We start from the raw sequence: 26,411 nt of genomic DNA, 5'->3' as shown, positions 1-26,411 counted from the left end.
TCATTATTTTGTTTAACATTTTGTCAAACTTCTGTACGAAATGCCTGAATGGAAGTGCTCATATAAAAGCGATTTTTTCTCATGTTCTGAATTATTTGACTTTAGGCGGATTTTTTAATTTAAAATGTTTTATGTATTATATACTTGATCGGAAAAGTAAGTCCATATATTCTAAACTATAGATGCTGATCCCACAAAAACATATATTTTATTGATGGGTTCATAATGACTTCTTTCTAGATTTTTAAACAAATTTTAGAGACGATCTCGTACTCGAAGTAGTCCTTTTCAAAAGGGCATTTTTATTTCATTTGAAAATTTTGCTTGAATTCCTTCTCTAACTTCATGAGCACTAGATAGCGCCAACAATTTCCACGCCGCCATCTAGGTCACAATATAAATGAAGTGCCCTCTGTTTTGTACATAAGGGAACCAGAGCAGTGTCATCTCTTATGTAAAAACAACACTAAAGCAGTACCATGTCTTATGTAAAAACTGAACCCGTGCAGAGTTGCCTAATCTCAGCCCGCCCTCTTTTGTCAGAAGTAGTGGCCATAAAGATGATAAGCGCATGCATTTCCATTGGCGGACACAATGTAAACTTCAATTTTGAAATTTAATTTTTCCCCTAGAGGGCTTTGCTCCTTCATCGCTAGAGAGCGGCTTTATATTAATCGGTGCCGTGCTCCGTTATCGTTATCAAGTTGTTATCAAAATTGAACAATTTGAATTCAAATTCAAAACATAGGTATACTCTCAAACAAATAAAAGAATTTTTAACTTTTTTCATTGTTTACTTTTTATTATTAAAAATTTGTCTTTATATTGCCTTTGTTGTTTTGCTCATTTTCTGTGACCTCCCAGTACTCCTTCCTCTCCCTCTGTCCTCATTACGCCATGCATCTCTCTATCATCCATTCGTTTATAATAATTTCCATAGACAAATATTTTTTTGTTTTTTTTGTTTCGTTAAATTGTTTGTTCATTCGCTGCCCGAAGCAGTGGAGGGGGAGGGAAAGGTAGGCTAGGAGGGATCAGGAGCGCCCCAAAAATGAACCCAAGAATTTTGATTGGAGTTTTCGGTTTTTGGTTTTGGTTTCAGTTTTCTTTTTTGTTTCATGGGAGGAGGAAGAGGTGGTAGCCCCCTCTCTCCTATACACATACATACACAAATGTCGTATACATATATATTTATACAAAAAAGAAATAAATACAACGTATAAACAATTCAATCATGAGCAATAATAATAGTATACACAAAAAAAAAGTGGTATGGTATGGTACGGTATGGTATGCGGGGGGTGGGTTGTTGGGGAGCTTAAAACATAAATAACAACAAATCCGAAACCATAATTAGTCAACAATTGAAATAAATCTAAGCAATATGAATATACAATATGCTCTTTGTTGGTGTTTCTGTTTCTGTTTCACTTTTATTTTCCTTTTCCTATTCTTCTCTTTCTATTGCTGTCCCACTCGTTTCGATCGTTTTGTATCGGTTTTGGTTCGGTTTTCCACCTCATGCTTTCGAGTATTTTTTGACTTGAAACAAAGACCTATACCTATATATATGAAAAGTCTTTGCTTGAACTTAAGATTGTTTTAAGATTGCTTTTACATTTGCTCTGTCTGTCCTTTCGGTTAGAGCTCGATTTCTTCTCTCGTCCTGACACATAATTCTATAAACATCAAATTGCAGCTTGAACAAAATACTGCCGACATAGTCGACTCAGACACCTTATATAAATCACAGCTAAAAGGCAAGCATAAAATTAATTAATGAAAAACGTAGGCCCCATCCGGGTGGCGGGGTTCTTTGTTGCAGGATGGCTGGGTGGCTGGGTGACGGGGGGTTCTGCTGGGTGGCATATGGCTCCTCATTTCTCAAACATATTTTTATGTACAATTTTTTCAGTTAATTCGTTATTTCGTTTACTTGACTACCGCATAATTTCTATAATATCTATAATATTTTTCTGTTTCGTGTTTCCGTTTTGTTGTAGCTTTTGTTTGCTCTTCTTTCTTATCCTTCTTCATCATGCTTTCTGCTTCGTCTCCTCTCTGCCTCCTTTTCTTCATTAAATAGTTTTTATATTTATAGTATAGCACCGAGTACAAAAAAATGATCAATAAACAGAGTTTTGAATTTTGTGTTCTTCTTCGTCCTTCCACTTCCTGTTCTCCTTCTTCTTCTTCATCGTCTTCGCCTTCTTCTACTTCCTCAGCTTCTACTACTTCTTCTTGGTTTTTATTTTTAGCAAAACTAACAATTTCTTCCATTTACTTTACTTATTTAACGTTTTTTTTGTTTTGTTTTTGTTGTTGGTTTGTTGTTTCCTTTGTTCTTGTTATACAGAACGTTTAACGGTTTTAATGTTTCGTTTCGTTACTTTTCTTGTTTTGCATTTCGCGTTCCTTTGTTTCGTTTTTTTAAATTCTACTACTTATGTAAGGTAATAATTTCTGTTGCTTTCGTTTACTTTTTGTCACAAGCGAATCGCTTCCGAGTCCGCCTTTGCCATCCCCATGTCCATCTCCATCTCCATCTCCTACATGGTTCCATCGCCAGAAATCTAAAAGAAATAAATATATTGCAAAATAAATATCAAACAAGAAAAAACAACCGAGTACTAAATGAACCGGACTGTGTTCCCATAAGCGAATGGATGGGAGATTATCTTAACATTTAAATATCGACAAAATATCAATTTTGAATCCTAAATCATTGGTTTAATCTGCGAAACGCTTTAAAAATGTCTCTTGGATGATGGATGGGATTCGACGGGATGCTCTCTGCGACTTACCTGCGAATGGGAACTGTCGGACTCCACCTGCTCGGAGTAGCAATGCTTATAGTTAAGATAGTCTAAAAGTCTTCTTGGTAATGGCAACGTCTGTATAAGATCCTTTCGTATAACCGCCTTTAGTATAACAAATCTGAAATGGGAATACAATAGAAACACAAATCAGTCATTTTTTGGGCAAGCAATAGGCAAAAATGTAAATAAAAATGGAATTGAAAATTTTTAAATATCTGGCGGCCTGGCTACGAGTGCGCTGTCCGCGTCCCCGCCCACCTCTGGCTGCGCCCAAGCCGAATATGGGGCCGCCTTACAGCCGTAAACAGCGGGCCAAGCAGCAGAGGCGCGACTTCAGGCGAATGCAGGATTCACTTAAGAAGGGGCAGAAACCGGAGTAGCCGCAGACATAGAGGAAGGACACCCACCTGCACATGTGCTGCAGGCTTTGTACATGCTTAAATCTAGATACTGGATTGGTTAATTGCACACGCATTGGTCCATGCTCTGGCCGGCGATGCAGAAAGAATAAATATCTGAAGTGGTAAAAAAACGGGTGCAGGATTAGTAAATATCCAAGGGGGAAGTTCCTGAGATTTGTTCTCACCGGCCACTTCGCGAATGCTCGACAGCCTTCTCAATGAATTCGGTGATGGTTTGCGACTTGAATTTGGCATAAGAGCCAAAGGAGAAGGTCCCTAAAAGAACAGACATTGGGCATGAGTATCGATTACAGGAGGAGAAACAGCAGAGTTCTTACCCTGATCCTGTTCAATGCGCACATGTCGCACACAATTGTTCAGCTTGAAGCTTAGCGAGAATATGTAATGATCATCGGAGCTATCGCGCACAATAAAAGAACCATCTGGCTCGTTCGAGAGCACCTTTTCGGCTGCCTCCCCAGACAAGGGACCCCAGTACCAGCCGTACTGCAAAGGCAACAAAGATTAGACATAGATGTAGCTCTGGAATAGGACCCACTATTGCTTACGTCTTTCACTTTTTCAATGCTTGAGGTAAACTGCAATGCACGCGGCTCTTGGCCACCAGGTTGCTTCTTCTGCTGTTGATCCTCCTGTTCGGGTTGTTCGACAGCTTCATCTATGGCATAGGCGGCTGCTGCTTGAAAGAAACGCGAGTAGAGGAAAGGAAAAGAAAGGAGGAGACAAATGTTTTAGAGATTCTGTGGGCAGGAGTAGGTGTCATTTATTTACCCTTCTTTGGTAATGGTGGCAGTGCACGCGACTGGAACTTCTTGAGTCCCTCATCGGACGACGACTCCCCTGGGGCGGTGGCTGGTGTTGCTGTGACTGCTGCTGGTGACGACTCCTGGTCCTGGCCCTCAGCAGCCACAGCAGTTGCTTCCACAGCCAATGCGGCATTCGTGGCACTCGCATTTGCAGCCGCATTCGCCGCCGCCACAGAGGCGGCTGCGGCGCGACAACGACTATGATGATTCCGACGAAAGCGAAAGATGCTGCAGAACTTTTGCTTGAGATTAAGCGTAAATTGTGACTTCTTTTCCGAGTGCACCACATGCTTATTGTTCGGATGCTGCTGCTGGTGGTGTTGCATCTGTAGCTGCAGTTGCAGCTCCCCCGCGGGCGGCTTCTCCGATGACTGTTGCTGCTGCTGTTGCAGGTTCTGCTGCTGCTGTTGCTGTTGCGTGGGCGTCTGCTGGTTATTATTGTTGTTGTTGTTGTTGAGCTTATCATTGTCCAGATTGTGTTTGCTCTGTTTGCTCAGATACTTGCCGCCATCGCTGGCAGAGCCACCCCCGCCAGCGCCCGCAGCGTTTGTCGAACGATTCGAGGTGCCAACACTGCTGCGCGTTCGCGCCGTGGTCGTTGTGGCATTCGTTGTGGCCGTGGATACACTCCAGATAGTCTCGTTGCTGGACTTGACCATCATCGGTTTGTTGGGTCCCCCGCTGCCGCCGCCGCCGCCGCCCGAGGATGCACAGGATTTGCCCGCGTCCGAGTAGAGTGTGTGATAGAATTGCTTCACTTCGTCGAGGGTCATGTGCAGTGGCTCCGATGACTCGCTCGTTTGTCCCTGGCACTGTCCCTGCCCCAGCCCCACTGGGGTGCGATATTTTCCATGTTTCCCTGACTTTTCCCCATCCCCATCGCTCGTCTCAGTCCCCGCCCCCGCAGCAGTCGTTCCTCCGTGTCGCTGCTTGCGTTTGTTGCGTTTATTCCTTCTGCTGGCCGCCTTGTGGTAAGTGGGGGCTCCTGCTCCAGCTCCTGTTCCTGCCACTGCGTTTGCCGTCACCTGCCGCTCTTTCTCTTTTTCCTTTTCCTTCTCTAGTTGCTGCTGCTGCTGCTCGATCATGTCCACGGGAAACGCATAAATATCCGAATCGATGGGCACATTATAGAAGTCAGATATCTCGCGTGTAAACAACGCATCGTGGGACATGGCCTGCGTTATAAAGATGGAATCATCGGGCTTATTCGCCGACGAAACGTTCAGGGAATTGTGCGAGCTGCTCAGGCGACTATTGAGGGAATTCCTCGAGTTCGGCCGCTGCCCATGCCCGTGGCTGGAGGCAGCAGTCCCACCGCTGTAGTGATGATGGTGGTGATGATGATGCGGATGGCTGTTGTACGGGTGGTTGTAGTGCCCCTGGCTGCTGCTGGTGCTGTTGTTGTTGTTGTTGTGGTAGTGACAGTGGCTCGTATGCCCACCCAGGGGGCTGTAGAGGCTGGCCTGCCGTCGCTGCAAGCTCAAACTGCTGTTGTCAGACGGCGGCTGCCTCCGAGCTCCGTAATACAAATCGTAATCATGGATTTCCGAGAGACCGGCAGCATTGAAATTGAAACGCTGCTGGGAGGCGGCGGCTGCCGCCGCCTTGGCACTCGCAATGCTGTCCTGCTCCGTGGGTATGGCCTTGAAGTAGCGCGTATGATCCTGATAGTAGGGGCACAGTGTCTGCTTGATCTTGATGATGGAGACGGGCGGCGGCGGTGAGGGCAGTGGCGAGCAGCTGCTCTGATCGGAGCAGCCCTCATCCTCCAGAAGATCCACGCTGTTGCCCAACGAACTGCTGATAATATTGTTGGGCTCGTCGTAGATGTTGTCCGTGTGGCTATTCAGTATCGAATCGCTCACATACAGATGCTTATTGATGGCGTACGACTCCTTGAGGCTCAAATGGGTGCTCTCCATCACCTCCATTTGGCAGATCTTTGCTTGGGTTTGCTCTGGCGGCGCCATCACTGCCACTGCCACAGCCACAGCAGCCGCAGTCTTTGTTGGGGGCTCTACTGCCACTTTGGTGCTGGTCGTCACATCATCTTTCAGATGCTCAAACGATGACTGCGACGAGGTCCAACGCCGCAGGCTATTGACAATATTCTTGGAGATGGAACGCACTAGCGTTGTCTGCGGCGAGTCCTGGAACTCGGGCGGCGGATCAATGGGTGCCAATGGACCCTTTTTCAGCGTATTAAAGTTCTCAGCACTCATGCCACCCTCCGAGCAATTGTCCAGCGAATCGAATTGTGAGACCTCGCCGTCGCTTTCCACCATCTGAAAGGAACAGGAGCAAACAGAAGGGTTATACATTTACACGTTCGATTGAAAGGATAAAAGCTGAACGGATCTCACCTCAATTTCGAATTTGCACATTCCAATGCGATAGGAATCACCGCTGGATATGGAGCTATTGGTGGTCAATGGCACACCGCTGTCATCGCTCAAGGAGGCGGCCGCATTCAGCTCGATGCTGTTAGCGCTGACCAGCTCATGATGCGGCGGTGGCATGATGCTGAAGCTATCGCTGCTGCAGATGCTCGATACGCAGACGCCACTGCCACTGCCCCCGCCGCCGGCTGATGCTCCTGCTCCTGCTGCTCCATTGTTGCCATTCGAATTGCTGCTCGGATTGGAGTTGTTGTCCTTAAGCTTAATGGACGATTCCATTTTCTCAGAAGCGAGGCGATAGCTGTGCAGAAAGACAGAGGAAAGACAGAATGAGGATACGTCTCCGAGTAGTTAAATTTTTGATGACACACATCCATCCGACAACGGCACAGCGGACTGTGTGGCAGAGACACTCTGGAGTGTGGACTGCATGCGAGGCACAACCTATGACCTTTGGGTGCGGCGTCGTCGCCTGCAACTTGCAACGAATGCAATTGAAGGTCAATGACAGTTGCGTGCGCCGTTTTTCGTCCTGCCACCCCCCACCCACAATCCACAACCCCTCTTCTCCGTGCATGCTTTACGTGCTGCACCCAACACACTCTCGTGCCACCAAAGGCGGCACGGCACGCGGGGCACCGCACCTCCATCATCGTCGTCGTCGTGCGGCAGGCTCGTGAGCTGCTTGTGCGCAGAGAAAATTGATGGCAGGAATTTTTTGGGCGGAGATTCGGATTTCGGATTCAGGATTCTCCAAGGGAGAGGGGCAAGGCAGTACGGGTGTACGGGAGTACGGGATGGAAGGGGGCCGAACTCTCCAAAGAAAAAGAAGAGGATATTTCCAATTGGAAATTGAAGTGCGTAAAAAAGTACCGCTAGCGGCCTGCAGCTTCCACACACACTCACATAAAGAATCTCTCTCTCTCTCTCTCTCTGAAACACACACACACGACTCAAAGAGGCGCCCAAAAGGAGTAGCCGGAAAAATTCAACGCGCTGGTCGCCCCACACACACACGCAGACACATACACGCGAGCACACATCCTTCTTGTCGTGTGCGTCGTCGTTTTCGTAGTACGTCGTTTGCTAGTATTTCCCCCTCTCCACCCCCTTGTGTGATAGCGCACTTTTATAGGTGCCGCTTTTTTATAATGCATTTGGCATATACCAGAGAGACAGACAGAGAGAGAGAGAGAGTGCAGTCAGCGATAACACGAAATTCTTATTAGAATTTTATCACTTTGTATATACACACAAACACACAGAAGCAAACACCCACCACCCACCCACATGCACATGCATGTAACACCTTTGCTTAATTTAATTATTGCTCTCCTGAATCTCGCGTACACACACACAGGCACACACTACACCCATACACATACACTGATACGCACGCCAGGCCAGACACTCACACACTCCTACACAGATGCATTAGCATTCATTACAATTCTCCTCCAGTTCCATGGCATGGGCGAACACCACACACTCAATTTTCACATATATATTGCACTTGCCTGCCTCTGGGCTTTGGCGCTGCGCCTTTTCCTATAGTTTGCACTTTTTCCTTAGCACTGGCACATTGTTAACAACACACATATTGATTAATTGCACGCATAGCTATTAAAAAAAATTTGATTCCAATTTTGGAGGAAAAAGTGCTCCACAGTCAGTGCTTATCGATAAAATATCCCGTCCGACCGTCAGAAACATACCGTCTCATTTTAAAAATATACTGTAGATATACTGACGAATTTAAGTTCTATTTTACATATTGGTCGATTTTGATATTCCTTCGAATAATGCTGGCTAACTAAAACCCTTAGTTCTGTCCACATAATTTTAGGCCGTTGATGAATAAATTTTCTTCAAGATTGGCTAGTTTTAAGTCTTTGTTTTTATTGTATTTTGGCTAAAACGAGGCATAAACAAGATAGTTCAACAAAAAAAAACAGTCGAAATGTTGCTGGTATTTGAAGTCTTGATGCGTGTATACGCCTTTGTATACCCTATTTCGTTAATATTATATTAAAATACTGTTTTCCAAGCTGCTTTCAAATGTAATTAATAAAGGCCTGGTTTTAGATTGCATTTTTTTGGTCTATTTATGCATTTGATTTGTTATTTGTATATAAAACCTGATCCCAGTACCAGTTCTTGGTCTCTGTAGACAGACGATGAGCTGCAAAATATCGTTTAAAACAGAGACTGACTAGTTTCTGCATTAATTAGAGCCTTGGATGACACACATTTCCGCAATTCTATATCATCCATTTCCCCCAGGGTATGCCCGGAAACATTGTGCGTGGAATGAGCAATGGTCTCTGTAAGAAGACAATAAGCGAAATAGCTTTAAAACAGAGACTAAATTGTTTTTGCCTGGGATGACAAAAATGTTCTAGGCTCTATAATATCCTTTCCCTAGGGTATGTTTTTCCCATGTTGCAGCTACATGGAACGCGATTTTTGGTTTCGGCCAATGAAAATCGTCAAAAATGAATTCCCGTCTTAACCGGTTCGTAGTTTGGCGGTATATGTAAAATAACTAAGTTTATATGGATATATTATATGTGGTGTATATCAAATACATATTTAAACTAAATTATCAGTACCATTTTTAATAGTAGTTAAAGTGACCAACATGATGGCAGGAAACGCCGCGACAGAACGTCCGGATGTATCGTGTTAATATTCCCCAATAATTGGGCATATTCACCCTAAGTCGATAGCAAGAACAGTAATTTAAGTACATCATTTAAAAATATGGAATTAGTCTCATTGGTCTCAACCGGGTAAAAGAGAGCCTTAACCGATTAAGAGAGAGCGAAAAAGAGCCGAGTGGTGCGCGCCAAATATAAATTTTTTGAATGTGAACGACAAAGATTTAAATGCAATCCATTGGAGAGAGCTAAAATTCAAAAAACCTGCCTATGGAAGTTTCTATTCAATTTAATTTTTCCACCCCTTTATTTAAACAGTTCAACTACTTGGGAAAAATAATACTAATTGGCATAATAAGAATTCTGCTTGCATATCCTTCCCATCTCTGCATGCTTACCTACAAAAACCTCCACGATATCTTTCACCTGAACTGCGGTTTCTACATTGGTGCATTTGAGAAGAGGGTGAGTCAATAACGCTTCTTAAAATATACTGAAAAATACTATGAAAAGTATAAAATTTGCAAGGTGTATGAGCCAGACATGGTGGTAAGAAAATCAGAAAATCCGATCATATATACGGTCTGACCCTCAGAAATATATCAAAATATACCGTTTAATTTTCAAAATATACCATAAATAAACTGACGAATTATTCAAGTTGATGGAATACATATTCCCCTTTTTTATATTCCGTCGAATATTACTAGCTAGATGTGTAAAGTAAGTGAGTATGGAATGTCTTTCGTTGGCACATGCTGCTGGATCATACAAATCGAATGTTGAAAACGATAATATATTTCTGCGACGGAGTTGTTGCGGTAATTTGTTGTCGCGACATTTTGTTATACCGGCAACATCTTCTTTGCAATATATGTTGCGCGGTTCGTTTGAAAAATTACCGATTAGCTTGCCAAGGGCGCGCGAGTTTGAAAGAAAGTTACAAATGGTTATAAGACTTAGCTGCTGCTGCTGCTGTTGTTGCATCGAAATGCTCAACCATATCAATTAGGTGCGGATCTGTGGATTTCTTCTTTTGGTAGTCATGCACTCTCTCTTTCACACGCTCTTTCCGGCCAAAAGGTCTCGCGGCGCTGGGATGCGTTGACAGCGACGCCCGTCGCAGCCGTTTCGTCTTTTGACCGTTGCGGTCATCACCTGTTACTTTCACTGCGACGAACACGTTTTGTCTTGTTTGCTCGGCTGTGCACCCCCTCCCCTCCCATGGGCCGCCAGAGCTAATAACAACAATTTCAGGGCAAACAGCGCAGTGATAGCAGCCGCAGTCGGCGTCGCGTCGCATCGGTTACCCTTCCAATAAATCGCATAAATTAGCAATTCTGCAGCAGCGACAGCAACAGCGGAAGCATTGTCACGGCTCACTGCTGCTTTCCACTTCCACTTGCTGTCGCTCTCACTTTCATTGCCGTTGTCAAATATTTAATAATTTGTGCTAAAATTTGAATTAAATGCTATGCCGCATACATAATGATTAACGCCATGCCCGCATAGCCTCATGCCCCATGCCCCCCTCCGCCCATACACGCAAGTGACAGCCAGACGCCAAAAGCCATGCAGTGGAGCAAGGAGCGGCAGCAGGCGGCATCCACGACGACGCTGTGGAATGCAAACGGCATGCGAAAAGAAAACGAAATATGGACAAACGGAGGGGGTCAGAGAAGGAAGAGGGCGGGGGGAGCGACAAAGCTAGATATTGACTGACTTAGAGCAAGGTATGTTCAGTAGAAGGTAAGGGAAACCTTGTTATTTTGACCTGGATGAGATTTGCACTGGTGAGTACATACATATGTATGTGTTTTATGATGCACTAGTGTTTGTGAGCTGAAAAATGTACAACAACAATTGGCATTTATAATTATTTTACGGCACATATGTCACTTTTTCGGCACCCTCATTTGTTCATAGACCCTGCACTCGAGCGATCTGCACTCGAGATTTTGGCCAGCAATTGAGATTCAGAATTGGCCTTGCCATACCATTCCGATCCGATTACATATACAATACAAATATACATACATATATTTACATGTGTGTACAACGATATTCTTCGTTGCTATTTTGGAAATTCTTGAATTTCCATGCAGAATACAGAGGAGGGGAGAGGGAGAGGGCGCGCACAAAAATGCAATTGAGAAAAACCCAACTAAAAATAAACAAAAACGCAAAAACAAAAGTTGACAGATTCAACACACACACACACATTAACATTTTTTCTACCTACCTGCGAGAGCGCAGGCGCAGCATCTTTGGCTCTGCACTGAGAGAAATTTGCCCTGATTAACAGCGGGTGCGGGGGTGGTTTGAACATGGCATTTATTGCATTAAGCTGAAAGAATCGTACATCATCCAAACCAAACTAATGGACATATGTGCTCCACTGAGAAATAGTACTAAACAATTTTTAAAACAAAGAATTGAGTACAAACTTTGTTTAGTTTAGAAAACCTATATGAACGTCTGCATGATATATTTCCTACGGTAAACACATTTACTTTAAACGTTGGAAGTATTTATTTATTTGTTAACTCTTGTAAATGTGTTTGCTTTAAATCGTTCCTGTTTCTTATATAGTATACTAATTCTGTTTCGATTTCGTTTTTCCCGCGAAATCTTTTAAGCAAAACTTCATATTGCAGAACATATGTGCATGTGAATTATATTTTCCCACATTGCAATCAATTGTTTACTTGAAAAGTGACTCAAAAGCAATTAATCCAACATCTGTTTCGCCACAGACACATTACCGGAAAGTTTTTCCTGGTATTGATACCATTGTTTTTCCTCCAGTGTACGACAGAGCCTTCCACTGAAAGAATGTGAATCGAACCAAAATATCAATCAAAAATATCATTTACGTTGAGAATAAAATATTTCTAGCTGGTACGAGTGGGGTACGATCCAAGGGAATCATTTTGAGTGGACGCCACTGTTCTATCGTCCTACCTTCCTATTCACCAACACATGCATATATTTGATACCCTTGAAAATGTACGGGTTCCATGGTATAAAATTTATTTTTATGAAACGCTTGAAACTGAGGGTTGTGTCTGGAAGAAATATTTAAAGTAAACATAAGTCTACAATTTTGGTTCCAAATATTTAAAAACATATTAAGCTGCAATGTATAACCTTACGTTAAATCATGATGAATCTTCAAAAATAAGATTTTCCCACAAGTAGTATGTAAATAAATATGTACATTTATGTCTGCAATGAAAAATCTGGTCGACATCATCATACTCTTTGCAAAGGGTATTCAAATATCAACAGGCTGTTTATAAAAACCACGTTCGTTGTTTGTGTTGTTTGTTTTTGTATCCCGCCGCGGCGGCGCACAGTGGAACACCAGCCGAAAAGATGCGGCCAAGTCATTTTCTGTTCAAAATATTGCCATGTTTAAAAGACTTCTAAGGAAACATGTATTAGTAAACTATTTTTGGGTCTTTTTGTGGCACATTTTGGAAGTTTTTCCTCTCATATGCAGTTTATTTCATGAAGATATCCTAAATCGAAGGTTTTCATTTACAAAGCTAAATTGTCGAATGTCCCACTGTGCGGTGGCAGGTAGAGGAGAGAGCGCAGCTCATACTTGAAACGGAAGAGAGAGAAAACGCTCTCTTTTCTGGCCTCAGAAAGGTAAGGACCGTGAGGAAAATCGGTCCAGCAACATTCCACGGCCCGTACGAACCTCACCTCGCCGTGTTTGATCAACGACATGCTGTGATTGCTTGTACAAGGCCTGTACAACAATCACGGTATGTTAAGAATTGGGGTGGATTTTGGCTCGCCTGCGTTGTATAGTCTGGACCGTTTTGCTGGTTGACCATACCCTCTCTGCAACGCACGCTTGTTGCCGATCAACATTTTTAGGCCCTAGCAACATTTGAAGGCGGGCGTATTTGAACACGGCTATGCCAGAACCCCACTCCGATCAAATTCAAAAATTCACCTGGCCCGCGAACAACGAAACAACGGAGATTGTTAACTTAACTTAAGATTAACTTAACTAACTTGTTTCCGGCGAGTGTTAAGACAGTGCATCTGTGTGTGTGCGTGTGTACCTGTAACCTGTGTCAGTGTGTTACCTGCTGCCCCGTTGCTAAATTAATTTATTTTTTCGAACTTTTTTTTTCTGTGTCGTCGTTGCTGCCGCTGCAAAACTGGTTTCTGGCGCAGCAGCAGCACAAAAAAAGAGGCAGAATCTAGCTGTGAAAAGAAGTTAAGAAGAAAAAATCAAGAAGAAGAGGCGAACAACAGTTGTATTTTTGTTCGTCTTTCGGTTTTCGGTTTTTCGGTTTGGAAAATCAAGGTAGCATCATCTATAAAAACGTAACGCATCTAGAATGCCCTGCTCGGCGGTAACACTGTCGATAGCGACGATCTGTGCGATCATCGCCACCGCTCTTCTGGCCATTGCCTTCTCCACGGACAACTGGCTCCACTACGATGTCTGGCGCAATCAGATACAGGTTAGTACCACCAACAACACGAAGCCGCCCCCACCCTTCCCCCTAGCACAGATCTGCATGGGCGGGGGGCTAAGATTTATCCAAAACGGTGCATCTTTGCCGATGCCGAAGGCGCGCCTCGGGTTCCGTTACAGTGGGTGCAGTGTATGAAAAGCAGTAAAAATATCCCAAAAATATACTGTTAATCTCAATTCTAATGGAAGGCCAAAAACGAAGCTTACATTGGTGACAGTGGGTGGAGTGCATGAAAAACACACACAACAAAAAACATGATCCAAGGAATATACTGCTAATCTTCATTTATTCCAAGAAGCATATCAATTCTCTTAATAATCCAATAATTGTTGGGTATAAATATTTGTACAGCACACAAGTAAATGTGTGTGTGTGAGGCCCACTGTGGCAAGCCAAAATCAGAAGCGCAGGTAGCGGGCAACAGTACGGTGGGTAACAGTAACAGTCGCTTCAGCCAAAAGAAAATAAGGGCATGGCGGAGAGTGAGTAAAGAAGAAAGGTCGAAAGCAAACAGACCAACAACAACAGCAAACACCAGTCAGAGGGGAAGGGGAGGGAGGAGGAGTGTGTGCAGGCGGGGAGGGGACAACGGTGGGCAACGGCCGCTACGTTAACGTTAAAACTTTCTACGCGAGCGCTTAGCCAAGCCAAACGTGAAGACGAGACTCCCCGGGCGGCAACGGCAGCCGCAACGATGAATGGGAAATAAAAGAAAGAAGAAGAAGCCACGGCAGAGCCAGCCCCCCCCCATCATAATTCCCCATTTTGCATGTTCGTACATGCACGGACACGCACACGCAGGCAACAATTAACGGCCGCTGCCGCTGCGGCTGCGCTGCTTGTAGGTGCAATTGTCGACTGAGAAAGAGACAGAGCCAGAGACAGGGAGAACATTAGAAGGAGAGCCGGGGAGAGAGAGATAGACAGAGAGAGAGAGAGTGTTCGAGGCGTGATCGTGCATACCATTCGCATTCCAAAACAAGTTCAAACTAAAAAAAAAAGAGACTCCAAAGTGTGTGCCGAAAATATTTGCACGTTTCTGACTGTGAAGCTCCCACTGTCGTCGTCGGTGTCGTCTCCACCGAAAGTTTTGCCGCCGTCGCCGCTTGAGATGTGATGGATAATAATTTTTCAGCAAAAGAGATAGCTCTTACTGTATCCCCCTTCCCTCTGTGGGAGACGGAGAGAGAGCATATACTATATAAAGCCATTAGAATTAATCGGAGGGAACGATGGGAATTTTTGTATTCATTTACCTCTTGACCTCGCTGTCTGGGGTTTCCGCCCTTAATCGATTGGGATTTTAGTGGCCTTTGAAGTGGCCCGAAATGCAAGAGCAGCAGGTAATTGGAGCTCCTACTCTCCGCCTCCTACTGCTCTGCTGATTGCCGTTCTACCTGAAGCAAGCGAACAGGAAACCATGGTATCCCCCTCCTACTTCTGACAAGTGCATCATCCCTTGGGAGAGTAGACAGACTTTTTGGATGGAGAACGATAGACGCAGAAAGAAGATAGAAGCGAAACCGGAAAGCCATGCTTGATATGGGATGCACGCTCAAGATTGTAGAAGTCAAAAGGTCATTGCGTTTCATTCCTGCATTCCTATCTATTGAACTATTGACACATTGGCATTGATAATGAAAAAAGAGCCCACTGGATCTGCACTATGTCGTAACACACCTCTACACATAATAATAATCTGTAAAGAGCTCAAAGATGGCTTATTTTTATGTTTTTTTTGAACCTATCTTCGGTGCATTTTCCTTCCTTTTCCAAGGAAGTTCAGAGGGAAAACAACATCAAGTTTCTAGCACGGAAACGAATACCTCTGTACATATGGGAGGCAACATACGATAAGAAGAGGAACAAGACCTAATCGATCATCCAATCTTTCATTATTTTCATTAATTGCTGATCTCTAAAACAGATCCGATCCTGTTGCTGCAACAAAGTTCAAGCACTTTTGGGACCCCGTCTTCATTCTTCCTTCATTCGTTATTTGTGTACTCGATACCTGCCACATGCCCCTTGCCTCATGCCCCAAGTGTCTCTCTCTCTCTCTGGTATTTTTGTTTTGTCTTAAGCCAAAGGCAAAGCCACCATTTGGCGTTGGCTTTGGCTTTGGATTTTGTATCTTTTGTATCCATCCCATCCCAATCCTCCTACCCATACCCCTCCCCCTCCGCCCCTTCTGGCGATCCAACGAGCTGTGGCTGCCCCTCTCGTTGTGGCCCAAACGGGTTTTCGAGTTGAGTTTTCACTCGATTCACGTTTTCGAGACAACAACGACGTCGGACGACGGACGACGACTCAAAATTGGTATGCGGCTGGTTGCCCGGTTTTTGCTTTTGGCTCTGGCTCTCGGTTTGGCGGCCCTAAGTTGCTGTATTTCTCTGTTTCTTCCATCGCATTTGTTGTTGTTTTGTTTTTTTTTGTTGTGTTGTGTTGCATACATACCATACCCCTTGAAGAGAGGGTATTTTAGCTAACTCGAAAGGAGCGGAAGGAGTTTTTTTGATCTCTTAAATGTTTATTTTAGGAAAATGGTCCCTCGGCTTGTGAATAACGAGATAAACCATTAAACCTGTTGCGGATGATACTCCACACAAAATATTTATTTACTCATCTTATAGTCTTCTATACTCCCTCCCCCCACGTGTTACGGCACGTGGTCCTCGACAGAAAACATTCCCCGATCTACATTCAAACGGAAATGGGAGTGATCGATATTAAACGATTAAAAAGAGACCCGAATATGCGTGTTTTTCTATATTTTAGGAGAGTATCTATCTCTTCGTACCGATCCCCTGCCATGGGCCTGGTCTTTTCTTTCTTTTCTTGTTTTTCTTATAGTCTGAGGAGTGCCGTAGGGGAGCGACGGGAGAGGGATTTGGGGGACTCGCGCATTGGAATCCCCGGAGCACCCCAAACCCAATTTGATGAAACTGCGTTTTGGCCTCGTCTCTGGCTTTTGGCTTTGGCTTCAGCTTCGACTTCGACTTTGACTTCGACTGTGGCTCCCAGTGGATCGTGGAGTGTCAATACGAAAAAGAGAAAACCCTTCTTCATATATTCATTGCATATATTGTATCTTTCATTGTGTTTTCTCGTTCGTCGTTTCTGTCTGTCTGTCTTTTCGTTCGTTTCGTTTCTTCATCCGTCATTTCTTGTATTTCATTTCATTTTTTGGATTTGGAGACGTTTTCTTGTCTTGGCTTGTAAAAAAAAAAAAAAATTAAAAACCCATGAAGAAAACCCATGAAAATATCAAATGAAAAGCCACTTGGCTGCTGACTTGCCATTTTCCCCCACTTTGTGGGGCTGTTTCGTTGATGTTTCCTTTTTGGCTGCTTTCCATGAATGAATCTCGTGTTGTACTTTTACGCTGAGTAAGCGCCTTGCCCCGGACTCCAACACCGACTCCAACACCGACTCCACCTCCTCGACTCGACTCGACTCCACTCTGATTTTGAATTGATTGCAGCAAGCAGCAATTGGTGGCAGAAGCCGCCACTTGGAACAGACACACAACACATGTTAATTCCATAGTTAATTAAGCCTCGAAACGCCTCAAGAAGATTTCATTTTTCATTTCTCCTCTACCTCTACCTCTACCTCTACCTTTACCCCTACCTCTACCTCTTTTTTTCTAATTGCCTTTCTCCCTCTCCACACACGACACACGAGTACTTTCTGTACTTTGAAACTACTATTTTACAAAGAAAACAATATTAGATAGGGAACAAAACATGAAGCCAGAGGGCCAGCCAGGGACTGCCCTTTCTTTTATGCCCAAACAAATAAGGATGTCCTTTCTTCAAGGTGATTCTACTATTACTATTACTATTACTATTTCTGTTTCTATAAGACAGTTTTTTCCGATTTGAATAGTAGATTTTTTAAAAATAAATAAATCTGCATTTCTTAATTTCTATTACAAAAATTATAATCCCGCAAACTTAGGAGTCGATTCCTGCATTCGTAGTCCTTGATTATATATCATATTCGATGAAACACGATATTTGGGAGTAGTATATTTTTATGTACATCGAAATTCGAATTTCCCAGTCAGCGAAATTTCGTACTTAACAAATTCGAGTATTATTCAATCTAAACGTTTACTTGATTCCGAAACATTAACCCAAAGTAACTACTGGGTAAATTTCTCCTCTATGGGGTGTCTACGGGCTCCGACATTTCCCGCTTTCAAACACCGGCTCCATATCACGTTGGGGGTGGGGGGGATGGTAATTTTCACCACAGAAACACTGTCGAGAGTCAGAGCCAAATGCAATTCACTTTATGCTAATTCCCAAGCATTTATCCAACAACATCATCAGCAGCAGCGAACAATAAACAGAATCGATAGATGGATGGAGGATGGGATTGGATTGGATCGGAGGTGATATACCAATTTGGAATTTCACATGATGTCAGCAAATTGAAATAAAAAACCGACTAGTACGTAAAGCCTCAGGGACAGGGGATGACAGATTTAGAGAGAGATTCAGTCACCATTCGAAAGGTAGAGACTTCAAACTGTGGCTGAATTATTGAAGATTATTACACATCATTTATCATGAGAGAAATCCCTATACATATGTACATTTCTGGAGGCTGTACAGATTTTTAGACTCGAGGGTTTCGTTCCTCCACTGCATTCCCTGCATTACAGGCAGGACACAGAAATGCGAGTGGAAATCGATCCCTCTTTTGGTCGCTGGAGGATTCTAGGCTCTCCCCGTTCCCAACATTTCAGAGCGTTTATATAATCGTATTTCGTTCGGTTTCTGTCACTTTCTTCTGGATGCAATATATCCTCATACAAATCGCACCTCCATGGCGCCAGCAGTCCTTCTATGCTCTTACCCTGAGAGAGAAAAAGGCCTGCAATTGAAATATTTAAAATAAATATATTCGAAATTTTTCTTCGAGTGTATTTCTTGGGTTCTTTCCTAAAGAGCATATCCATATAATCAGGTCCCCGGAACAAGTGTTTTAAACACTATTTTTGCTTTGCAATTATCCGCATGCGCGATTCTTCGGAGAGACTTAGAGAAGACGGAGACTCCCCCCCTGAGAGATCCATCATTATTCCGGACCATTTGAGCGTGAGATTCATTCGAGCTGGCTGCTGGCGCTGGCTGCTTTCGCTTCCCCACAACCAAACGACGATCAAACGCCCAAAGCAAACAAAATTTCTAGCGTTAATCGTCGCGGGTATTTCTATTTGTATTTGTATTTGTGTTCCCCCTGGTTTCCTTCCACCCCCCCCCCCCCCCCCCCCCCCCACAACCCATGGTATTGCCCGCTACACGTTTCTTGTTCAATAAACAAATCAAATCATTTGATTTCAATCAGAGTTTCAGGTTTCCTTTCAACGTCTCACCAACGTGTGCGATATTATTTTCTGTATTTTTTTGTATTTTTTGTATAATATTTTTTATCACTTTGTAGCCACTTCCGCGTGTGTTTTATTTTCGGTGCGGAATCTTCTAGTTCTATTATAACTATTATTATTTTTATTTGTATTTTACAATTGAAGCTTCTCTTTTTCCTCTTTCTGGCCATAATTACTCTGCCATTACCATTCCGATTGAGGAGAAGCCGCCGCCGCAGTGTGTGTGCGTGTGGGCCAAAGTGCAAACAGGGGAGCGGAATGGCCAAAAAGAAGAAAACAAAAAAATAAATAAATCTACTACTCGTCGTCAATGTCGCAGCTCCCACGAGCATATTTTCGGTTTGTTTTGTTTTTGAAAAAAAAAAAAAAACCAGAAAACCACCAAATGTGCGACGACTAAGGGAATACACTTTTTGGCCTTCAGGCCCTTTTCTTCAGGGATTTTGAGCAATTTTCAATGTAAATTTTGTTCTTTCAGTGTAACCCAGGGTATGCATGCTCGTCCATAGAATACCATCTAAAGATATTTTTCTTTGCATGGAAATCCAGCTGGAAATTGTCTGTCATTGTGTGTTGTGTTTTGTGCTGCATTTCATCAGCAAATAAATTATTCATTTATTGAAATCTCTTAGCCCAAGAGATACATATGTACATATGTGTATGTTCTCCGATTTCTGGGGGCCACGCCCACACACAACGAAACGCAATTGAATTCCGAATACAAAATTCTGACAAATTCTTCTTGTGGGTAGAAGTTGCGCGGCCTTGACTTGAGCGCGTTTAGCCAGCAGCCAGCCAGCCAGCCAGCAGCTGGAATGCTGAAAAGCCAGTGGCGGAGGCATAGAAGATAGAAGGGGGGCTGGGACACACTGGCATCCTGCTGCTGCTGCTGCTGCTGCAGAACCCCTGAGAGAGAGAGAGAGAGGGAGAGGGATCCAGTTTGTGGCTTGTGGCTGGTTTTTATCCGCCTTACACATGTATGGCCCCCCCCTTACCGATTGGCTAATCACCGACATCCGTCGTCGTAGTCGTAGTCGCCAGGTGCTGCTTCAGGGGGAGGTGACTGGGAGGCTGGGAGGACGGAAAGGTGGTGCACTGGTGGGCCTGGGCCTGGGCCTAGGCCCCATACCCCCCCCCCCCCTCCCCATCTCCACAAAAAAAAAAAACTAGTTTTTCGCCTGGGTGTCATAAAAATACTTGTGGCTGTGGCTGTGGCTGTGGCTCTGTGGCTGTTTGTGCAGCAGCGATGTGCTCTGTGCTCGTGCTCTCTGTCCGAATGATCCGACACTGATCCGCTGAACAGAGCGCCGCCCATGCCCATGCCCAACGGAATTGGAAACCCCCCTGTATTTCCGGCGAACACTTGCGGCTACGTGATTTGGATTGGGAAACGAATAGAGAATTTTTGTGGAGAGCCAGGCAAAAAGAGATACTCGACGGTTGCTTTTTCTTACCTTTTGTCCTTCTACCCGCCCCTCAGTGTCGGTCTCCCCCTGAAATGCGAACTGGAGATGGGAGTGGATTCGATTTGATAAATCCCCAATCCCCGATCTATTTAACGGAGATCTTTCCATGAAATGCACTGTAGATTGCAGAAGACTGCATATTTCGCTTCTTAATTTATTTATTTTTTATCCCGTAATTACATTATGCAACAGCATTTTTACGCCTCGAAGCAAGCCAACATTTTCTGATAGATTTGGGGCAAGCGTTAAACGGTTTTGTTTAATGTTTTTTTTTTTAATGGTAGTGCTTCTTTTTATCACACAACTTAAGTACCCAACACCTGGTTGCATTGAACTTTGCAATACTGAAAATGCAGCTATTTATCGGACCCGAAACACTCCTGTAGCTTCAGGTAGCCGTCTGGGAAGTGTTGAGCTTTTTAAATTAAAAATTTATCTCTTTTTTTGCGGTACAAAAACTTAAAAAAGTCGAGATAAAATTGTTTCTTTCGGTTTTATATTTTATTTATTTGTATGGGTGCATTGATTGGGCGTCGTTTTTGTTATCGTTTGGAAAAATCTATGGATAACATGGTTTTGATTAACACTCCCTACCATGAGCCTCTATGATTGTATTATAAAATTGAGTGGCGCTCCTTATTGTCCCAAGGGTTTGTGGAATTTATTTTCTTAAAAAACAAGAACAAAATTTAATGTAATGTGGACTTGTACTCCTCAAAGGAGATTTCGATGGCTGGACATCAAATGGGCCAAATAGAGCCACAAAAACCAAGTATACAGGATTATTACAGGGGTATGCTTGCCACTTTTTGGGTGTTTAAGCAATTTTCAAGATAGATTTTGATTCTGCAACGGCATAGAAATACCTCTGAGAGAGCCCTGAATGTATGCCACAGCTGCAACAGTCGCTTCCTGGTACACTTTTGGTGTATATTTTCTTCGGGATGTTGGCCACTAATCAAGCATGGCACAATTGCAATCCATACACTCCGCCACACTTGATGCCACACAGTTCCCTGACAGGCGGAGCCCCTCCTCTGTCGCACAGATCTCACAGATGCAATGCTCGTACCTTAATGTGAGATATGCCAGATTAATCCACTTAACCAACCGATTAAATTAATTTCCAAATGCTCTCTCCGACATTTTTGAACATTTTCAAGCCAGAAGTCGCCACAGAGTCTGGGGGCGGCAGCCCCACTGGGGTCTCTGGTACACACGGCTGATTTCTTAATATTTTCCTTTGTTTTTCTCCTTTTAAAGTTTTTCCTTCAGTTGTTTTCTTTCATACATGAATGCATTTCTAATCCGCTCATCCCCTTCTTCGATTGAATTGAAGGTGAGGTAGGAAGGCGGAGGAGGAGGCGGAGTTTGAGGTGGAGCCCTTAATTGCCTTACGACGGCTTTCATAAGAAAGTTACAAAATGTATGGCGGAGAGAAAGACCAGAGCCAGAGACCTGTGAGGCATGGGGCATGGGGCATTGGACATTGGGCATTGGGCATTGGGGCGTGGTGGTATCTGGCAGAAGCTGTAAAAAAGGGAAAAAGTGAAAGAGCAGAGGGAGGAGGAGGAGATCCCAGACATGGCGTTATGCAAGCGAACAAATTTTCCAAATTTACATAACACCCAAAAGATTCGAAAAGAAACAAACAAAAAAATACCGAAAGACTGATATGCTTTTCGATCCGTATATGAGAAGCCCCCACCCTTTTTGGAGTGGGGCAGATCTGCACTCAGAGAAAAACGCCACATCGAAAAGAAAAGATTCCGGGTTTTAAATACAAAAATAATGCAATTAAATAAGCATAAATGTATTTAAGAAGATTTTTGAATGGGGCCCGTATTAAATCTGAATATAAAATACCTAAAAATAAATAGATTACTACATTTATATATTTAGATGTGGGAAATATCAGTATTTTAAATAAATAAATAAAAATGCACAATTGTACACTTTCTTTTAACGATTTCCACTCTCGGATTAAATCCATTGGTACACCTTTTGGAATCTAGGTGCAAATATATGTACAAACAATTCAGGGCAGGGCTCTTTTCTCTGGGTGTTGGGGTCTGTGGGGTATTTTTTTCGGCTTGGTATTTCCTCCATTGTTGATTTGTTTGAGTACCGTACCGTGCCGGACATACCATAAACTAAAACACGTTTCTTGACTCGTTCCTCCGCTTCTCCTACTTTTCTTTTTATTTCTTTATATTTTTTTCATGAAAATGCAATGCGAAAGAAAAACCCGTCTTGAGGGGGCCTCTCTCTTGTTTGGAGTCTCTTCTCTCTATTTTGTTTTCAAAAAGAGCAGCGAGAGACCCCGAAATTGTAGAATTTCAGAAACGTGTGAAACGTGATATTATTTTAATCTTTGGGATTTTTGCATTTTACGAAATATTAGACATCTTTTACGTGCGAGATTCTGCCAAAAAATAATGAATAATGAAATGATGGAATGAGACGATGAGAGATAAGAGATTGGGAGTGATGAAGTACGGAAGTAGGGATTCGATTGGAGGGAATAAGAGATGTTACGAGTATATTTCTATTGTCACAGGGATAGACCTTCACGCTCTAAAATATGCAAAAACATAGATGCATACAACCCTATATAACCCTATTTGAATGCTATTTGATGTGTAAAACATGAGTAACGGTAGAATGTAATGTTGATTTTTCCATCACGAATACACCGAGAGTTTTTTTTAATTGAATGAGTGCTCGTGATGTCCTTTCGCTTAGGGGAATCTTGGGAGCAGCACATTCGGGGACATTTGTGGATGATATTTAAAGGGTTCCACTGGGATATCCCAAAAATCATATAACATGAAATGGTTTTGCCTTCTTTTCTATAACTTGTATTTACTCCCCGATCTATATTGATCGAAACAGCAAATATTTGTTTAATTTTCAACAAACTTCTACAGAATTTTAATGAAAGATAAATGGTAGATGTGACGAATATCAAGGAACGTATTCTTTTTCTTCCGTTGATGGGATATTCTTCTAGTGGAAAAGTTGATACAAATGTAATGTTTTGTATTGGAAGTCTCTAAGTTCTCTTCGGTCTTTCATCGCCTTATGATAGGGAAACGCACTGTACTTTTGAATGCATTTAATGCATGAGAGCACCCCCGCACAGAGAGACAGAGAAAGAGAGAGAACCTTGGGACTTTTTCCGTCTGTCTGTACGTTTTATGCATTCCGAAAAAAAAACACACACACAATGGAAAACGTGCGGAACGTGTTTATATGTCGCTCTCGATCTCTCACTGGGGCCTCTGCTGCTACCACTCAATCGATCATCACTCACGCCCACACAGCCACCAGAAATTATGGAGCGGCATGCGACAGACGATCGAATTGTCATCTTTGGGATTGTTGATCATTTGGGAAACTACTGGAGAGTACTGTACTCTCCTTACTTGGCAATCCTTGACTAATCCTCAACCGCCTCTATCCTTTCCAATTCCAGGCCTTTGCCTCAAAGCACTCAGATGCCGAGTCGCTGCTGTACAACATGAACATGAAGTACTATTACTACACGAGAACACGTGGACTCTTCCGCATTTGTTATCCCAAGGAACGGCCGCCGGCCTCAGCAGGTACAGAAGTCGGATGGAAGACACCCGAAAGATGCATCTCTATTAATCTATTAATCTCTGATTTGATTTGACCCGTTTATAGTGCCCACATATCTGTCACCGATTGAGACACACTGCTCGAACATTGACTACTTTCCGCAGGCGGAGGATGAGAAAATCGCCAACGAGGATGCCACATCGCGACTGCATTTGGCGCGCTCCTGCATTGCCCTGTTTATCATTAGTTTTGTGACCATTTTCTGTGCCTTTTGGACCGGTCTGTCCGGCTGCTGGAAGCGCTCTTCGGGCGCAATAACTGCCACATCGATATTGTTGCTGGTCACGTGCCTTTTGGCTGCCGGGGCCATGGGTCTCTGGCATACGGTGGAGTTCTTTGAGAAGGAAAAGGTCGTTGGCGAGGATTACTTTCAGCAGTGGAATACGGTATGTACACACAACATAGCTCTAACGGAATGCCTCTCTAATCTGTATATACCTCATTTGAGCAGGTTCTTCGGGACAATACAAAGATTGCCTACGATTGGTCGTACATTGTGGCATGGGCTGGCATTGGGACATGCCTCCTGTCGGCCATACTGCTGTCAGGTGCCGCCGTATGTCTGCGCAACGAGCGCGAGAAGGAGGAACAACTGAATCTGCAGTACTTGATGCCTGGTAAGGAAGAGTCTCAGGGACTCTATCACACTCCACGCACCAGTTCGCCTAACTAACCCTCTTTCGATTGCAGTGTACTCGCAGAAGCAGCCACCGTATCCGCCGTATGCCAATTATGCACAGCCACAGATCTATCCGGGTCCCTACTACCATGGCTCGCAATATGGGCCCTACAACTATTAGGAGGAGGTAGAGGTCCTAGAGGTAAAGAGAGCATCATCAGCAGAAGAAGGATTCAACGAAACGAACGAAGGAAAGACAGAAAGCAGTACCCCGCCCGCACGTCTTTACCCTGCAATATATATCACAAAAAAGGAGACCAGGATATATCAGAGATCATATATATATATATATGTATAATAGATAGATATATTTATGAGAATTCAGGGTCCAAATCCCCAGAGAGAAGGAGAAAATTTCAACAAAATTACATTCTGAAAATAATCTATTCATATGAATCTTTTTTTTTGTAGAGCTATAGAGCAATATATATATATATAGATATACATATATATCGATTTTGTGGGACTTGAGTCAGAACGTTGCATCGAAGTTTTTGGTGCGCAAAACTTTTGTGGCGCCTAAAGAAGAATGTTTAGAGGAAACGAAAGAATGAATGAAATATGCAAAGTAAAAGACACACAACAAACAATAAAGAGTTAATTTATTGTAGCGTGTAACGTACATGTGTAGCCTTATAATAATAATATTAATAATACTACTATAAACAAATGAAAAAAAGAAAAATATGTATGTAATCGTAAGCTGAAAGAGTTTCCGTTTCCCCCCTATCCCCGCCACCCATTGTGTAATGTATATGAATGTAATGCGCGACAAGCTTCTAATTTGTCTTCCAAGTATAGTGCATATTGTATGTAGATCTGTACGTTTAATGAATAAAAGTTTTCTTACGTTAATCGCGGAGTCTCTTTATCGCCGTTGCCAGCCGCGGGGAGGAGCAAAAGTCGCCGTTCGTTAAGCCTCTGCTGAGCAAGGGTTGCGTGGTCCTCTTCATGGTCGAGGCTGCATCTCTACGCTCTAGAAGGCGGCCAACTTCGCCGACAGCATTCAAAATATGATGTGCTAAACGTTGATTAAGGCAACATCTCCAAATCGGATTGTGTCTCTTAAGACAGGCAAAAGTTTCTAGGAAGATGAATTCCGATTTTCGGTAGAATCCACTCGCACATTGATGTGATCAATGAGGAGCACTACATGCATATTTTGAACATCCTGCTCCATCTCCAACAGGTCCCCCTATCCGCTCTAAATATTGTCCTGTTCTTTAATAAACAACACGCAAAAATACAAATCCGCTAACAAGGATCTCACACAAAACAGATGGCGAAAAGGCGGAAGGAGGGTTTAAGCTTTCAGCGTAGAGATGATAAAATGTATTGAGATATCGATATATCGTGATATATTTCATGGTTATATTTTAATATTTTGATATTAATAATAATGATATAAGTAATGATAGCGTACGATAGTGCAATTATTAGTGATTTTAATGCACGTAAAGCTCATCAGAACAATAACTCCTTAAAAAAATCATTATCGTTTTGACAAACATCTTTGACGATTTTCTTTGGTCAGAAATGTTGCTCGAAAACATTTAAACCTGCTGCAGCAACAATGTTATACCGTTGTCAACATCTAATTTGTATGCGC

General features: G+C 43.2%; 2 protein-coding genes and 1 long non-coding RNA gene across 3 annotated transcripts; 1 reads left to right on the top strand and 2 right to left on the bottom strand.

Annotated features, from left to right (window-relative positions):
* Positions 1-1,083: 1,083 nt before the first annotated feature.
* LOC108164082 lies at positions 1,084-8,139 on the bottom strand. Its single transcript, XM_017299671.2, has 9 exons — positions 7,964-8,139; positions 6,411-6,747; positions 4,013-6,332; positions 3,790-3,917; positions 3,559-3,727; positions 3,406-3,496; positions 3,227-3,334; positions 2,805-2,937; positions 1,084-2,573 (listed from the first exon to the last, which is right to left on the bottom strand). The coding sequence occupies exons 2-9, from the start codon at positions 6,723-6,725 to the stop codon at positions 2,550-2,552; spliced, it is 3,288 nt and encodes a 1,095-aa protein (XP_017155160.1). The 5' UTR covers positions 6,726-6,747; positions 7,964-8,139; the 3' UTR covers positions 1,084-2,549.
* Positions 8,140-11,299: 3,160 nt separating this feature from the next.
* Positions 11,300-12,793, bottom strand: LOC117189736. Its single transcript, XR_004473522.1, has 3 exons — positions 12,262-12,793; positions 12,071-12,174; positions 11,300-11,933 (listed from the first exon to the last, which is right to left on the bottom strand). It is a non-coding gene; the product is annotated as an uncharacterized LOC117189736 (long non-coding RNA).
* Positions 12,794-13,040: 247 nt separating this feature from the next.
* On the top strand, positions 13,041-25,657 carry LOC108154880. The gene is made up of 5 exons (XM_017285326.2): positions 13,041-13,596; positions 23,957-24,086; positions 24,169-24,509; positions 24,575-24,740; positions 24,814-25,657. Exons 1-5 carry the CDS (start codon positions 13,471-13,473, stop codon positions 24,921-24,923), a joined length of 873 nt encoding a protein of 290 aa, XP_017140815.1. The 5' UTR covers positions 13,041-13,470; the 3' UTR covers positions 24,924-25,657.
* Positions 25,658-26,411: the final 754 nt, after the last annotated feature.

Source organism: Drosophila miranda, chromosome XL, assembly GCF_003369915.1.
Source record: "Drosophila miranda strain MSH22 chromosome XL, D.miranda_PacBio2.1, whole genome shotgun sequence".
In the NCBI taxonomy this organism is placed as follows: domain Eukaryota; kingdom Metazoa; phylum Arthropoda; class Insecta; order Diptera; family Drosophilidae; genus Drosophila; species Drosophila miranda.
Note: the sequence above shows the minus strand (reverse complement) of the source record. Positions and strands in the feature narration are given on the sequence as shown.

Bases quoted from the DNA above. Each gene is read 5' to 3' on its own strand.
- LOC108164082 (XM_017299671.2), bottom strand. From the start codon at position 6,725: ATGGAATCGTCCATTAAGCTTAAGGACAACAACTCCAATCCGAGCAGC. The intron at 3,918-4,012 runs GTAAATAAATGA...TCTTTCAAGCAG, and splicing joins GCCACCATTACCAAAGAAGG to CAGCCGCCTATGCCATAGAT. The intron at 3,728-3,789 runs GTAAGCAATAGT...TTGCCTTTGCAG, and splicing joins GCATTGAAAAAGTGAAAGAC to TACGGCTGGTACTGGGGTCC.
- LOC108154880 (XM_017285326.2), top strand. From the start codon at position 13,471: ATGCCCTGCTCGGCGGTAACACTGTCGATAGCGACGATCTGTGCGATC. The intron at 24,087-24,168 runs GTACAGAAGTCG...ACCCGTTTATAG, and splicing joins ACGGCCGCCGGCCTCAGCAG to TGCCCACATATCTGTCACCG. The intron at 24,741-24,813 runs GTAAGGAAGAGT...TTTCGATTGCAG, and splicing joins TCTGCAGTACTTGATGCCTG to TGTACTCGCAGAAGCAGCCA.